Here is a 13912-nt window from a genome sequence, read left to right on the forward strand (position 1 = left end):
GATAAAGATCGGCTCGGCGCTCGCTCCGCAGCGCGAAATCTCGCCATCAGCGCTGCCAGCGCGGCCGCTCAGGTCCGCCCGGAGACGCCAGATCGCTATCTGGGGGGAAACGAGAAAGCAGTGCCCCCGCTCCCGCCGCCACCCTCGGCCCTGCACGTAGGGTGGCTGCGGGGTCCTGGGGCTCGCCGGCGTCCCCTCCTCCTTTGCATTTCTTCCCCGCGCTTCCTCCCAAGGGACCTCTGATACCCGCTGGCCAGGGACCCTCAGCGCCCCGCGAGGCACCGACTCCCCCTTCGACAGGCCCGGCTGCCTCCTGAAGGTTACGCGACGCAGCGTTGGGGCGCGGCGGAGCGCCGGGGGCGCCCGCCCTCGCCGCCGCCCACCCCAGTGCCTGCCGCGACGCGCCGCGCCGGGCCAGCCCGGCTGCCGGCTGCTGCCACCGCAATCCCGGCTCCTAAATCAGCGCGGGGAGGCGCCCCTTCCCCCACCCGGCTCCCCGGGCTCCCCGGGCCGCGATTGGCTGCGCGGGCGCCCCCCAACCCTGGGCCCTCGGCTCCAGCTGCTGCGCCATTGGCTGTGGGCCTCCGCCAGCCTTTACATAAGCCCGGGCGCGCTCGAGTGGAGTTGTATAAAGCGAGCGCGAGGCGTCGGGGCGGGAGGCTCGAGGCCAGCCCGGGACCGGGGCTGGGAGCTGCAAGGCGGCAGCGGCGCCGGCGGCGGCAAAGGCGGCAGCGAGCGCCGGCGCTCCGACGCCCCCAGGCGGAGGGGCTGAGAGAGTCCGAGGATGGCTCCCTGCGCTGACCCCGGCGTGAGTACCCACTTCTGGGGCCCCCACATCCTCAGGCGGAGAAAGTTTCGCCAGCTCTACGCACCCGTTCCCATCCGCCCTCGGGGGTAGCGGGGATGCCGCCGGGAACCCGGCAAGACCGAGACCGCGAAGGCGGTGGTTTTGCTCCCAACTTGCTAGGAGACGCTGGACTCGATTGGCGCGCAGAGGCTCCCCCGCGGGCCGGGGGCTAGGAGGTTGGAGCCGAGGTGTAGGGGCGACAGCCTGCAGCTGGCTGAAAAGGTGTTGGGGCGCACTGGAGGTCAGGTGTTTGGGGAGGGGGCACCGGGACTGGGAGGGGGCGGAGCAGGTGAGGAAGGCTGTGCAAGGGGTATCCAGAGTCACCCAGTCAGCCAGGCTCAGCTTCGGTCCAGGGAGGCTAGTGGCCATAGCTCAGTGCCTACGCTTGGGGAGGGGTCTTCGGGGCTGGAGAAGAGCCCCGGGGACTGACTTTCCATCCTCGGGGAAGCCGAGCTCTTTCCTCTGCACAGCGCTGGGTGGCAGAGAGCTCTTAGGAGCGAGCCCTGCGCGCGACGTAGCTGCCAGCCGCCTTTTGCTGGACCGAGGTGTGGTCTCGCTTTCAGGCTGTCTCAGGCAAGCCTGCTTCAGACATTCCAGGGGAACCGGGCGTCCCCCTCGACACTGTGGAAGCACACGGAGGTTTTGATGGGGCCGCAGGCCGGACTTGGGGGCATGCCCAGCAATGCAGCGCGCTTCTTTGCAGTACAGTAGTTGGGAGCCTGGGTAGTCCCGCTTCTGCAGAAACCAACTCAAGAATCCAAAGTCATCCCAGCCTGGATGGGAACCTCCATAGGGGTGGGGGTGGGGGTTTCTTCTGTGAATGACTAAAATATCTTGTTACCGCGGGTGGTGGGTTCACCTAGTGTGCCTTCTGTGTGTCCCAGGAGGTGATTCAGTTCTCCAGGCAGGACACATTCTTGAGTCGCACTTGAGGTACCTTCTGGGATGGTACAGGAGTTCCCAAGTGAAGCCAGGTGGAAAAGAAAGCAAGGAGGTGCCAGAAGTAGGGGACTGTCCCTGTGGTGCGTCTTGAGTGCTTGGAGAACTCATGTGGGAAGAGAAAAGCTGGATGGGAAATTTTGGACCTTGATAACTTGGGATAGGAAATACCCAGGACAGAATTACCCAGAGCCAATTCAGACAGTCATATCATACTTCACTCTCAGCCACGGGGAAAGTGAAGTGGAGGATGGAAGAGTGGGAACATGGCGGTTGTTCTGAGGAAGTGTTTTCTCTATTTCTGACTTGGTTAAGAACATCCTTCAGGCAGAAGGTCCTAGAGTCAATTTAAGAGATGAAGAAGGGAGTTTAGGGTCTTTGTGTTGGTATACAGGACCACAATTAGAATATTCCAGTTTCCAGTTGGTACTAATGGACTCTGGAGCAGGTCCAAGGTGGGTGGTGGTTACTTGCTCCCCAGCCATCTGGTTGGGGCTATATCCTTCACCCTACTCCATCTCTGAACACAGGGCTGAGTTCAAACTCCAATGATAGCTGCCTCAACCTGGAGATCTTTTATGGGGTCTGGCAGTTCATTCCCAAACCCCATCTCCAACCTCTGCCTGCCTGCAGGCAACATTTTTCTGCTGCATTTCCCAAGACCTTCCCTCCAGTGGGGATTTGTGTAATGAAATACCTGCTTGTTGCTCTTTCTTCCTTTTTTCTCCATCTGGGCTGCACCTGGTGTTCTGAACTCTAATGTTTATTCCTCTACACCTTGATGTTTGACTAGGGCATCGTATGGCTGCACAGGGGTATCCCTGTAAATGTGTGGCCCAGTGCCCTGTATAATTGTAAGGAGTGAAACATAGACCCTTATAGGGAGAGGAACACCAACTGGGAGGTAGTTCTCTTAAACATCTTGTGACAGCCTAGGTTGGTTCTCAAGCTTCCTTGCTGCCTGCCCAGTTGGTGGAAGCTTAAAGGTGGAGCAAGCTTCCTGGTGTCCAGTAGGGGGCACCAAGTGTACCTAGCTCAGGACTACTGACTTTCTCCCTTCTTGCCCTTCACTGGCCACACCAACTTAATGCTTTAAGCAAACTCCGACCTGAGCCCTCAACCAGTGGCCATCATTATAATTAGAGCTGTTCTACCACATGCTCTCTGAGCTTCAGGTGGCCCCGTGACCTCAGGTGCAATGGGGCAGGTGCTCACACTACATTCCAAGGAGGCAAAGCTGGTATGTAACCCCACCCACTCTCTGAGCTCATGCTTTTGTAGTTGGCACTGGTGTGTTCTTTGAACTGCTTAAGGGCTCACAGGCCCCAAGAACACCAGATAGAAGAAGGGAGCCTTGGGCAGCATCTAGTCCAGCCTCATCCTATCCCCAACAGTCACATGTGCACTTAATTTACAGATGACAAAGTAAAGACCAGTAAGGGCAAGTATCTAGCCCAAGGTCACATTGTTGTTTAGTGGAAGAATTGGGACTAGATCCTAGGATTTCTGATTCTCTATGTGTAGCTCTTTCCACTCCAGTGACCTGTTTCCTCTTAATTGTGAAGATGAACATATGTTATCCCTACCATAGGCACTGGTAATTATTGACTGACCAGACTTTGGTTAATTAATACTCTATTAAATTTGGGGGAACTGCCTTTAAAACCGTATCCAGAATGAGGCAGTAAAAATTCTGGGAATGTATATACATGGGTGACAGAAATCCCTAAGTATTCTTTCCCCTTTCTCCACTATCTTCTCTCATTATTAAAAGTGGGCTTCTAGGAAAAGGCCATGCAACTCCAGGTTTCTGTTCATGCATTTAGGAATCGGAAGTACCCAGGTCCTCACCATGATCTTGGAACCCAGGCCTGGAGCTCTTCCTTTCCTCTGTAAAGACTTACTGGAGTGGAGTCTTTCTGTCCTGGCTTCACACACTGCTGGTGGGACCTCTCAAACTCAGATTGTGGATGAATTGGACAGTTTCCAAAGAGCATCTGCCAATTCCCCCATCCTTGCTGCTCCCAGTTCAAGGTCAGAGTGCTAGGATGTCCTATTTTTGCAAAATCCTCATGTTCAGGCTTCTTAGGTGACCTGGAAGATACTACCATTTCCATTGCCCTTTCTTCCATTCTGTGAGTCTCACTGTTGATATCTGAGCAAGGCCCTGGGAAGCAGATTTGCTGAGTGACCCATGAGCTGCTTGCTGTTTCCCTCTCCCCACCTAGTTTCTTTGTATGCTGTATAGACTTCTTCAGGGTTCCCTCAGGGCCTTAGCAGACTTTGGTGGCCTATCTCATGAGGAACCCACTGTTGCCACGCCAGAATTCTGAGAGGATAAATCCTCTGCTATCCCTAAGGCTCACCCAAGGGATGCCTGTTGCCAGGGGAGATACTTGAGAACGCTCTTCTCCCTCAGGCACCCAGACAAAGTGGGTCTTCATCTGCAGGGGAGGAGGACGGTGAGAAGAATGTGGCCCTTTCTTTAAGTGGAATTCTGAGAGCTAGGCTTGAGACCCTCACCAGCTCTCTGCATTAGCTGGAGAAGTGACCTGGCATTCTCAAAGTATGGTCTAGTTCTGGATAGGGCCAGGGGAATATAACTACATATGATATAAGATGTTTTCTTAATGGTGGGTACAGGGTTTGAGAAACAGCATTAGACACTGAGCAAACAAGAAGTGATCCCTTTCATGAGCCTCACTAGGTGGTTGACCTGCTCTCATTGTAATAGTGAAGCCAGCACCTTAGAATCTGACTCACCAATTACTGGCTTAGAGACCTTGAACTTGACCCCTGCATGCCTCAGTTTCCTCTTCAGCTACGTGGTAATGAGGGGAGGGTAGCAAAGATCAGGGGAGATGGTCTTTAGTGTGTCTCTGCCCTTGGTAAGCTGTAAAGAGGTATTCAACTGGAAGGGGAGATTATTGCTGGATCACTGGGAATCATGCAGAGTCCTCTTTTCCCAGCAAGCAAGGCTGAGTGTCCAGGTTTGCACATCAGCCCCTGCTCATGGCCACATCTAGGCTGACGGACAAGGCCTTCTTGGCAGGGCTTCCTCTTAGCCTTCTTCCCTCCCCCATTTTAGGGTTTTCACTTTGGGGTTCTGCCATGCTTGGGGAAAAGAAATTTTACAGGTCCCAGGATAATTCTGAATGTGATGGAGGGCCCTGAGCTATTGATTCCTAAGGAAGGATCTTTCTGCTGGGAGAAGCCTTCCTCAGAGCCCAGTGATTTAAGAGTGCTGACAAATTCGTGCTCACCGAGCCTCCTGCAGGCTGCAGATACAGACTTCTAGGCCAGCTTGGACTCTGCGAGGAATGTCTGGAGAGCCTGACTGGTTGCTTAGGGGATGTAAACCTGTGAACTCTCCTTAGGAAAAAGTATAAAATCAGTCAGTTCATTAATGCACCCTGGACCACTTAGGGCATTTAAGAAAAGAGAAATAGCAAAAAAAAAAAAAAAAAAAAAAAAAAAAGTGAGAGATTGTGCTCAAAAAGTGTGCAGAAAGGTGTGAAGGGGTTGGGGAAGAGAAGGGGACAGGAAGACCTTTTTTTCCACTGGATCAGTTATGATCTTGACCTTCTTGAAGTCCTTGGGCAGTGACTAGAGAGGTTACTTGGCCCCTACCCACCAGACATTTGGCAATATCTGGAGACATATTTTATTGTTGGAATTGGATAAGGAATGCCACGAGCATTTAGTGAGTAGGGGCCAGGGAAGTTGCTAAACATGCTACAACATGCAGGAAAGCCTCCCACAAATGTCATTTGGTTTCAAATGTCAACAGTGACAAGGTTGAGAACCCCTGAACTGGAGCAGCAGAATCACAGCTCGTTAGAAGGTGGGAGAGATTTTGGAAGTGTTCTCATCTTCCAAATCACAGCTGAGGACACTGAGATCCAGAGGAGAGGGCACCATCCAGGGTTACAGAGCAAGCCAAGTACAGAGCTGACCTGACACTCAAATCTGCTCTCCTGGACTGACTTACCTACACTCCCCCAAGGTGGTTGTGAAGATTAAATGTGAACTGTGAAAATGCTTGGAAAATTAGAGACTACTGTTAATATTGCTATTATTATGAATTTGGGAGTATGGAAAGTTCTATTTCTGGCTTTACCACTGACTCATTTTATCATATTGGACAAAAATCATTCCCCCATCCCCATGACTCTGTGTGTGTTTGTGTGTGAGGGAGAGAGAGAGAGAGAGAGAGAGGGGCCGGGGGTGGGGTGGGGATAGGGGGTCATCTTCACAAAAGATAAGTATATCATAATCCTTATCTTTAAAGTCCAAAGATTTGCCCTTCATAAACTCTAGACACTTAAAAAGAAAAAAGATAAAAATTTTCCTTGAAAGAAATCATGTTGACTTCATAAGAAGCAAAGCGTTTCCTTCTTGGAAAAATTCCAGTCCCCTGGCCCTGTGAGTTGGTTCCAGCCCAGGAAATCTGATCAACATCCGGAGGAGAAACTGATAGCTCCACAGATGACAAGTGACTGGATTTGTCCCTACTCCCTCCTGGAAGGGGAGATGGTAACTTCCCTGCCACCCTTTCCTGCTCGACCCTGCTGGCACAGGGAGATTCTGTAGGGAACTTCAATGAGGGATGGGAAGGCGTGTCATTAATTAGTAAAACCTTGTTTACTTAACAGACATATTCTTAAAGATCTCTTCCAAGGGACATTTTGACATATTACTTTAATTAGCTACAGAAGAATCGAGAGTGCAGAGAGTTTAAAATGACCCTTGCTGTTGTTTCCAGTTACTCTTATCTTTGTGTGCACCCGACAAGTACAGTGACAAGGTCACAGAGGAGGGATGACTGCAGGGACCTCTTCCCTTCCCTGTGCCAGTCTCCACCTACCCGGAGCGCAGCCAGCTTGGGGGAGATTTCTGCACTGGTATTGCGGCCTCCTTTAATGTCTGTCTTAAAGAAAGCATCAAATCTTGCAAATCCTGATGGACTTTCAGGAGGAGAACATGCCTGTGGGCCCACATTTTTCCTCCTGGATGGGCAGCATCAGTGGTGCTTTTATCAGAAGGCTCAAAGCTGGTCTTGTCCTCCTTGTGCCCAGGGATGGAAGTAGGAAGTCACTTGGGGTTCCCTCAGAAAACTAAGGTTGCATCCCTTCTTACCCCAGTGGAGCAGGGAGCTTCATTGCCTCAATCCCGGCTTCAGATGCTCTGCAAGTCTTGAGGCGGGTCCCTTAGCCTCTGGAGGTCAGTCCCTGTAATTAGAGGAGCTGGGTGACAGGCTCTTTCCATCGCCGCAGGCTCTTGTTCTAAGTGAAGTCATGTTCACTTTCACCCTGGTCTCTAAGAACAGCCTCTGTCTTGGAAACCATTAGCACATACCTTTCATCTAAGAAGCTATGGGGATCCAAGGAGGCTTTCAGGTAGGGAAATAAGAGTCCCCAAGAAGGAGAAACACTGCCTTGCCACTGGCGTGGGGAGTCACTGTGTCATTTGTTCTCAGCTACAGATTCAGTGCCTAGCATAGCACTTGGCATGCTCAACAGGTGCTCTGCGGATGAATAAATGAATAAGGAATGTAGGTGGCCATTCTGGGGTAGAGGTGGCCTTTGGTATTCAAGTGGATCTCCACACTGCCTGGGTCAGTGAGGCCTGCTTCCCTGTTAGCTCCTTTCCAGAGCCAACATCTGGCACCAGGGCCATTTAAAATTCAGCGCCTTGCTCCTGATCAGGCAGGACTTGAGGTCATATGCAGGGCCCACCCAAGACATGATGGCGGGGTCTTAACCTGCGGCAAGGCTGGGGGTGTCTTCCTCTTCACCATCCTCAGCTGCTTCTCTCGCCCTTTCTTCCTCCCCTAGCTGCTGCCAGGGAGCTCAGTGCCGCTTCTCCTTGCTCTGAGCTGGTGGAGTAGATGGAAATTTGGATTTCCACTGAGGACAAACTAGGGAGTGAATCATTGCTTCACAGAAAGAATCCCAGGAGGATGCTTTTAAATAGCAAGGTCCACTAATGCATTTTAAATGATTTAGGGAAAAAACCTGACCCATAGACTCTCGGGCTTGGAAAAGAACTTTGGAGGTCATCCAGTGGCCTGCCCCACCCCCACCCCAGGCTGTTCAAATCCCCTCTGGGACACTCTCACTCACTGCTCAGAAATCCAGCCTATCCATCCTGTAAGCTGCTGCCCAAAGCTAAAATGCCCTTTGGAAAATGCAAGTCTGATCATGTCTCTGTCTGATTTCAAAACCTCCCGCGCAGGCAGTGTGACTCCAGGCTCCTTCCCTTGGCATGGCAGCCTCTACACAACTGTGTCTCCACCTTCTGCCTCCCTTCTCTTCCCCTCCTTTCTCCCTCCACCCCTGTCCCAGAAACTGCATTCCAGCAGCAGCAGCTGCATTGGCAGCATGCACCAAGCTGTCTCACATCCATGCCTTTGATCCATAGGTCTACCTGGAATCCCAATTCACCTGCTCCAGAGAGCCTTTCCTGCCTGCCTCTCCACCCACCTGACTCCCTCCCTCCCACAGGCTGCAGCCTGACTTTGGACCTGTTGCTTTGCTGGATTTATCCCAGTGTGTGGTGCAGACTGTCAGCCCCCTGAGTGAGGCCAGGGCCCATGCCTGGGTCATCATTGCTAACCTGGCCAGCAGGCATCTTCTACATGTTTGAAGAAGGACTTTACTGAAGTGGGGGGGCAGTTCTGCATTTGGAAAGCAGTGTTTAAGGAGTCAAAGAACTCCACCGGGGTTCCTAGACAAATTAGTAACAAAAGCAAGCCTATTCTTCAAAGTCCTACAGTCTGGGCCTTCTGCTCAATGTTTGACAGATCCTGCCGGAAAGGGAGCACCTGCGTGCCCTGGCTCCCTCTCCCGAGATGCATTTGTTCCGTCAGCAAACATTTATTACTAGTAGTAATAGTGAGATGATTGTTTCCGTTATCTACACGGTTGGGCTTTCCTTCTGCCCAGCACAGGGCTCAGAAGTTAACACACATTAACCCCCTTTCATTCTCAGAGCAACCCCACAAGCCTTCCTTCCCATTTTACAGAATCTACTATACTTTGTGCATAAAGCTAGGAGACTGCAGGTATCCTCTCGCTTTCAGAAACACCATTTCATTAGCCTAGTGGTCTCTGCAGTGTCCTTTAGCCTGGGTCCCCTGGGCTTTCTTCTGCCTTTTTCTGGAAATGGACCAAGTCTCCTCTCTGAGTGCTGCTGCAGGTTCACTCTAGATAGAAGGGAGGCAGAGGAAGCCTCATGTTTTCTTAGTGCTGGGGAAGACGCATAGGACATGGTGCCTCCTGGGGTGGGGGTGGGGTGCTGAGATGTGGAGCTTCTCCCAGGGTGGCAGTGCAGAGGGCCGGGTCAGGGGACAAGAGGAGAAACAGAACTGAGGCCTCAGAGCACATACTCAGTACACTCTGGGGCAGGGCTTCATCTTGTTTTCAGTGCCCTAGTACATAGGACAGTTCCTGACTTGAAGTCTGTGCACAAGAAATCCCCAGCGAGTGGACCCAGACTGAGCGCGTGCCAGCTCAGCATCCTCCTTCACCCGGCCCTGGTAGTCACCTCCCGGCTGTCCTCTGCATCCAGCCCAGCCCTCTCACGGGCTGTTACTGCCATGGTGTGTCCTTGTGTGCCTGCTCTTTTGGTTGCACTAGTGGGGATGGAACCAGGGCCATGCCGGGGGAGCTCTAGTTCCGTCCCAGCTCTGCCTTGCTCTTTTCAACACACCATGGGGGCCTTTGGTTCCTACTGCTCCCTCCACAGTCTTCCGCCTCCTTAGCTGCACTCCTTCCCACGAGCTCTCCTGCTACCCTCCACCAAGTCTCCTCCCCTCCATACAATGCTGTCTCCTTGGCCTGGAGCAATTCTCCACATTGCCCAGCTCACCATTGCCTCTCTTAAGGCCCAAGCTTCCCCAGGCAGAAATGGCTGCTCCTTCTACTGCGCTCTCTTCTACTTGGTTTAAGACAAGTTTGATGAGGGAACTGATAATGTAGTGTCTACAAATATCAATTCTGGAGCTAGTTGGCTTAGATGAAAATTCTGGGTTCACCGAGTACCAGCTGTGTGACCCTGGGTAAGTTATTTAACATTTCTGTGTCCTAGCATCCTTACCTGTAAGGACTCTTGAAGGGTTACAATGTGGATTAAATGACTCATTCACATAAAGGTTTGGAGTAGTGGCACATGGTCAGTGGTAGGTATTTGTTGTTTGCTGTCCATTCCTCATCCGGGACTTGCTATGTGGAACTGCAGCTCTGTGCCTCTGTTTGCTTTGCCTGTAGGACCCCACAAATTAGACTGACACGCACGGTCAGCTTTAAGACTTAGAAAGTGGGTGAGATGGGATGGGGAAGAGTTGGCAAGAGCTGCTCTTGTTCAGGGGAAGGATAAAGGGAACAGATCCCCAGCTGACCCCGTGCTTGTGAAGAATGAAGAAGCAAGAACCAAGTTTGACACTAGATTTCCAATAGTGGCTCAGTTGGGGTATGAATATCATCCCACTTCCCTATTCAGACTCAGGACCAGTGGGGTGGGAGGGGTGGAGCTCAGGCAGATGGAGAGGAAATGCCACCTTTGTCGCAGATGCAGCTGTTTGGGGACCCTCGGCTTGCTGATGCCCTGCACCTGCACCTGCCCACTCCAGGTCCTTGTGTGTGGGAGCATGGTGCCTGCCTGGTCAAGCACAGCACGTGGCAGAGTGGCCTCTGCAGGGCAGATCCAGAGAGGGCTCTAGTCCAGGATTCTCAGTCTTGCACTATTGACGTTTTGGGTTGGATGACCGTTTGTTGTGGGGCTGTTCATGCACTGTAGAATGCTCAGCAGCATCTCTGCCTCTGTGCACTGCATGCCAGTAACACCCCCTTCCCTGGTCCGATGACCCACAATGTCTCCAGATGTTGATAAATGTCCCTGGGTCAAGGAGAACAAAATTGCCTGGTCAAGAGCTACTGCTCTAGTCCAGTGAAGGATCCTACAGAGGGAATGGAGGAGTGGGGAGTGAATGTTCCCTGCCAGCTCCCGACCTGGCAGTGGGGTCCGGAAATAGGCAGTCCTGGAGGGCAACTGGATCCCCAGTCACAGCTGGATCCCCCAACTTTTGCAGGCATCCGCTATCTGCATTGCTCTTCCTTCCCCTCCTGCTCCAGTCTCTCCTTGGCATCCTTCAAAGTCCAGCTACAGCACCCTCCCCCAGGAAAGCACTCCCCACCTCCTCCCTCAAGATCCCTGCTGTTCCTCCTCCACAGCACCCCTCACCCTGTATTGCAAGTGTTGAATGATTTTCTCCCCTTGACCAAGGCACCCAGCATAAGGCCAGGTTTATTGCAAGTCTGTGGGAAGCGTTGCAGTGGGTGAATGAGCCAGGCGGCTTCTGTCAGCTCTTCTCCGTTGTTGCTTTAGTTCCTTTAGCTCTTACATGGGTCTCTATGTGGATCTGGTGGCCCAGCCGGTACAGGGTGGAGTGTTCCCGTGGTTGCCTCTCTTCCCCGTGTCTCAGCTCTCTGACGAGGGTCTGGAAAGGGTCTGCATTACTCTGCTCGCTTTCAACATCTGAAGTGTTCTGGCCTCTTGCTTTTGTGAGTGCTTGGGGTGTGTCCTTGCTCTTTGGATAATTGCAAAAGAACTGCTTGCCCTGGAAATTGCCCTGGAAGCCTCTACTTGCAGCTGCCTGACCCCACAGTGGAGAATCCAGGTTGCCTGGTTACCAGTTTTCAAACCCAATTCAGGAAAGTCCCGAGGCCACAGAAAACTGAGTTTGGCTGCATGTGACCCAGAGCCAATGTCTGAAGACTCTCTACCCTTCGCTATGGGAAACAAGCACTGAGGCTGCCTCTCCAGGCTCCCCGCTAGGCCTTCACTGGAACTCACTTAAGCCCTGAAACCTGGGCAGGTCAGGCGATCCTGCGCATCACATGAAGACAAGGAAGATCAGAAAGGTGGAACAACACACCAAGGTCACTAGCTGGTTTGTGATGGGGTTGGACTTCAAATCCAGGTTGCTGACTCCAGGCTTTGGGCTGGCTTCATCTTACTGAGGAATGTTCAAAAAGTTTGCTTATGGAGCATTTTAAAGAAATTATTATGATGAAGCAATTCTTCTTACGGCCTGAACCACAAGTTCCACCACCTCTGGCCCTTACGAAGACCAGTCTTTTCTCCCTCCACACACCTGCCTGTGCCAGAAGTACATGTTCCTTACTGAAGCACTGTGTACTCTGGCCCTGTGCCCCTCTGCCCAAGCTTCACCTTTGAATGCTTAGCCTTGCCTCCTCTGGACTGCTCTGCCCCTGGACAGCCATCCATGGCCCCCACACAGGGCATCACACCTGCTCCACTGCCTATTAGCAGAGCTCTGCAAGGCGAGGACCAGGTTTCATTCATCTTTGCATCCTAGTCTTCACTGCATCTCCAGCAGATAGTGCATAGAGTGCCACACACTATGTACTAGAGTACTAGCGCTACATACTAGAGTACTGGTACTGTGTACTAGCACATGCTATATAAAATGTAGCACTCTGTATACTACTTAGGTCCTGCTCAGGTGCTACTCCCACAACTAAGTACCACTTATAGTATTCTGACACTTAGTAGGTGCTTGATACACAGCATTCAAGAAAACAGAAATGCTCATTCAACCCATTTTTCCTTTCTATTTTTAACTTTCCTACCTGTTCTCCCAAAGAATTCGGATGTTCACAGTGGTGTGACAGGAGGCTTCCCAAGGGAGCCATATCAAATGTGAGGTCCCTCTGGGCACCCACTGTTCTGCTTCAGGCAGTATCAGCCTACTTTGCTTTCTTCCCCCAACTTCATATCCCCCGCCTCTGTTGACACTCTCCAGCTAAATAGATTTTCTTCATATACTTCAACAAGCCGATGATGAATTTTGGTAGCAAAAACATTTTTCACTTCAAATCAGATTGCAGCTTACACTCCCATGGAGGGACCATGAGTCCAGGGCAGTGCTTCTCAATCCTGACTGCCCATTTACACCACCTGGGCAGTTTCCAAAAAGATATGGCGCTCCAACCCCACCACAGACCGATTAAATCACACCCTGGCAGAGGGACACAGGCAGCAGCATATTTCTCAGTGCTCCCTGGTGATTCTATTGAGCAACTGGGGTTGGGAGCCACCTGTCTAGACCCTTGCTCCTGAAAGTGAGGTCTGCAGATCAGTGACCTGGGCATCTCATGACAGTGTGTTAGGCATTCAGACCAACTGAACTTGAACCTGCATTTGAACAAGATCCTCAGGTGATTGTCAAGCACATTTCCATTTGAGAAGCATTGCTTTAGAAAAAGAAGTTTCTAGACACCTTTCTTCTCTCCTTCATTTAACACATAGTAATAGGGCACCTCCTTTGGTAGTTTCTGGGAACACATTGGCATGTGGCCCACAAATTCTTGCCTATATCCCATTTTCTCTGGGCCCTTCCCTTTGATGATATTTACCTCTTGTCTCCTTGGCCAGACCCCCTCCAGTTCAACTCTTCCCTCTACTCACCTCTTCACAAAAATTAGACTCAGAATCCATTTGTCATTCCATATCCATTGTGGTAATTTGGCCTTGAGCTGAAGACAGCTACTACTTTGAGTGTTCAAAGAAGACCTGAGTCTGGGCAGCCCTGGGGTTTGCATAGCCTCTCGACTGATTTCAATTCCTTATATCTAGAAGCACAGAAGAAGGCTCTTGAACCAATCTTGTACCTTCACTATAGTTCATAGCCTGGTCTCATGCCTCTGGGAGCCATGGTAAAGAATCTCACTATTCAGTGTATGGTACATGGACCAGCATCACCCCCACCACCTGGGAGCTTGTTAGAAATTCAGAATCTTGGACTCTATAGCCAAGTTACAGAATCTGCATTTGAACAAAACCACCAGGTGATTTGTGCACACATTAAAGTTTGAGAAACCTGAAGCACTGGTGTACAATAGTGTTTCTGAAACTTTGCAACATATTAGAATTACATGGGAACTTTAAAACATCCAATGCCCACACTGCATCTTAGGCCAATTAAGTCAGAATATCTTGGGAGGAGATGCAGGTGTCAGTATCTTTTTATTGTGGTGAACTACACAGAAGGTAAAATTTGTCATTTACTCGTGGTTAAGTGCACAGATCAGGGGCATCAAG

The 13912-nt window shown here is 51.3% G+C and overlaps 1 protein-coding gene across 6 annotated transcripts in view; it reads left to right on the forward strand.

Annotated features, from left to right (window-relative positions):
- Positions 1 to 225: 225 nt before the first annotated feature.
- CRTAC1 (cartilage acidic protein 1) overlaps positions 226 to 13912 on the forward strand; it is a 135274-nt gene continuing 121587 nt past the window's right edge. For 2 of the 6 annotated variants that reach the window (XM_079137832.1, XM_079137836.1), the window contains exon 1: positions 233 to 808. In XM_079137832.1, the coding sequence (XP_078993958.1) occupies positions 785 to 808 (24 nt within the window). In that variant the 5' untranslated portion in view covers positions 233 to 784. Of the gene's footprint in view, positions 809 to 13912 lie in introns of all 6 variants that reach the window. The other 4 variants (XM_079137837.1, XM_079137834.1, XM_079137833.1 and 1 more) reach the window with 4 other exon arrangements.

This window comes from Sciurus vulgaris (genome assembly GCF_902686455.1).
Source record: "Sciurus vulgaris genome assembly, chromosome: 4".
In the NCBI taxonomy this organism is placed as follows: domain Eukaryota; kingdom Metazoa; phylum Chordata; class Mammalia; order Rodentia; family Sciuridae; genus Sciurus; species Sciurus vulgaris.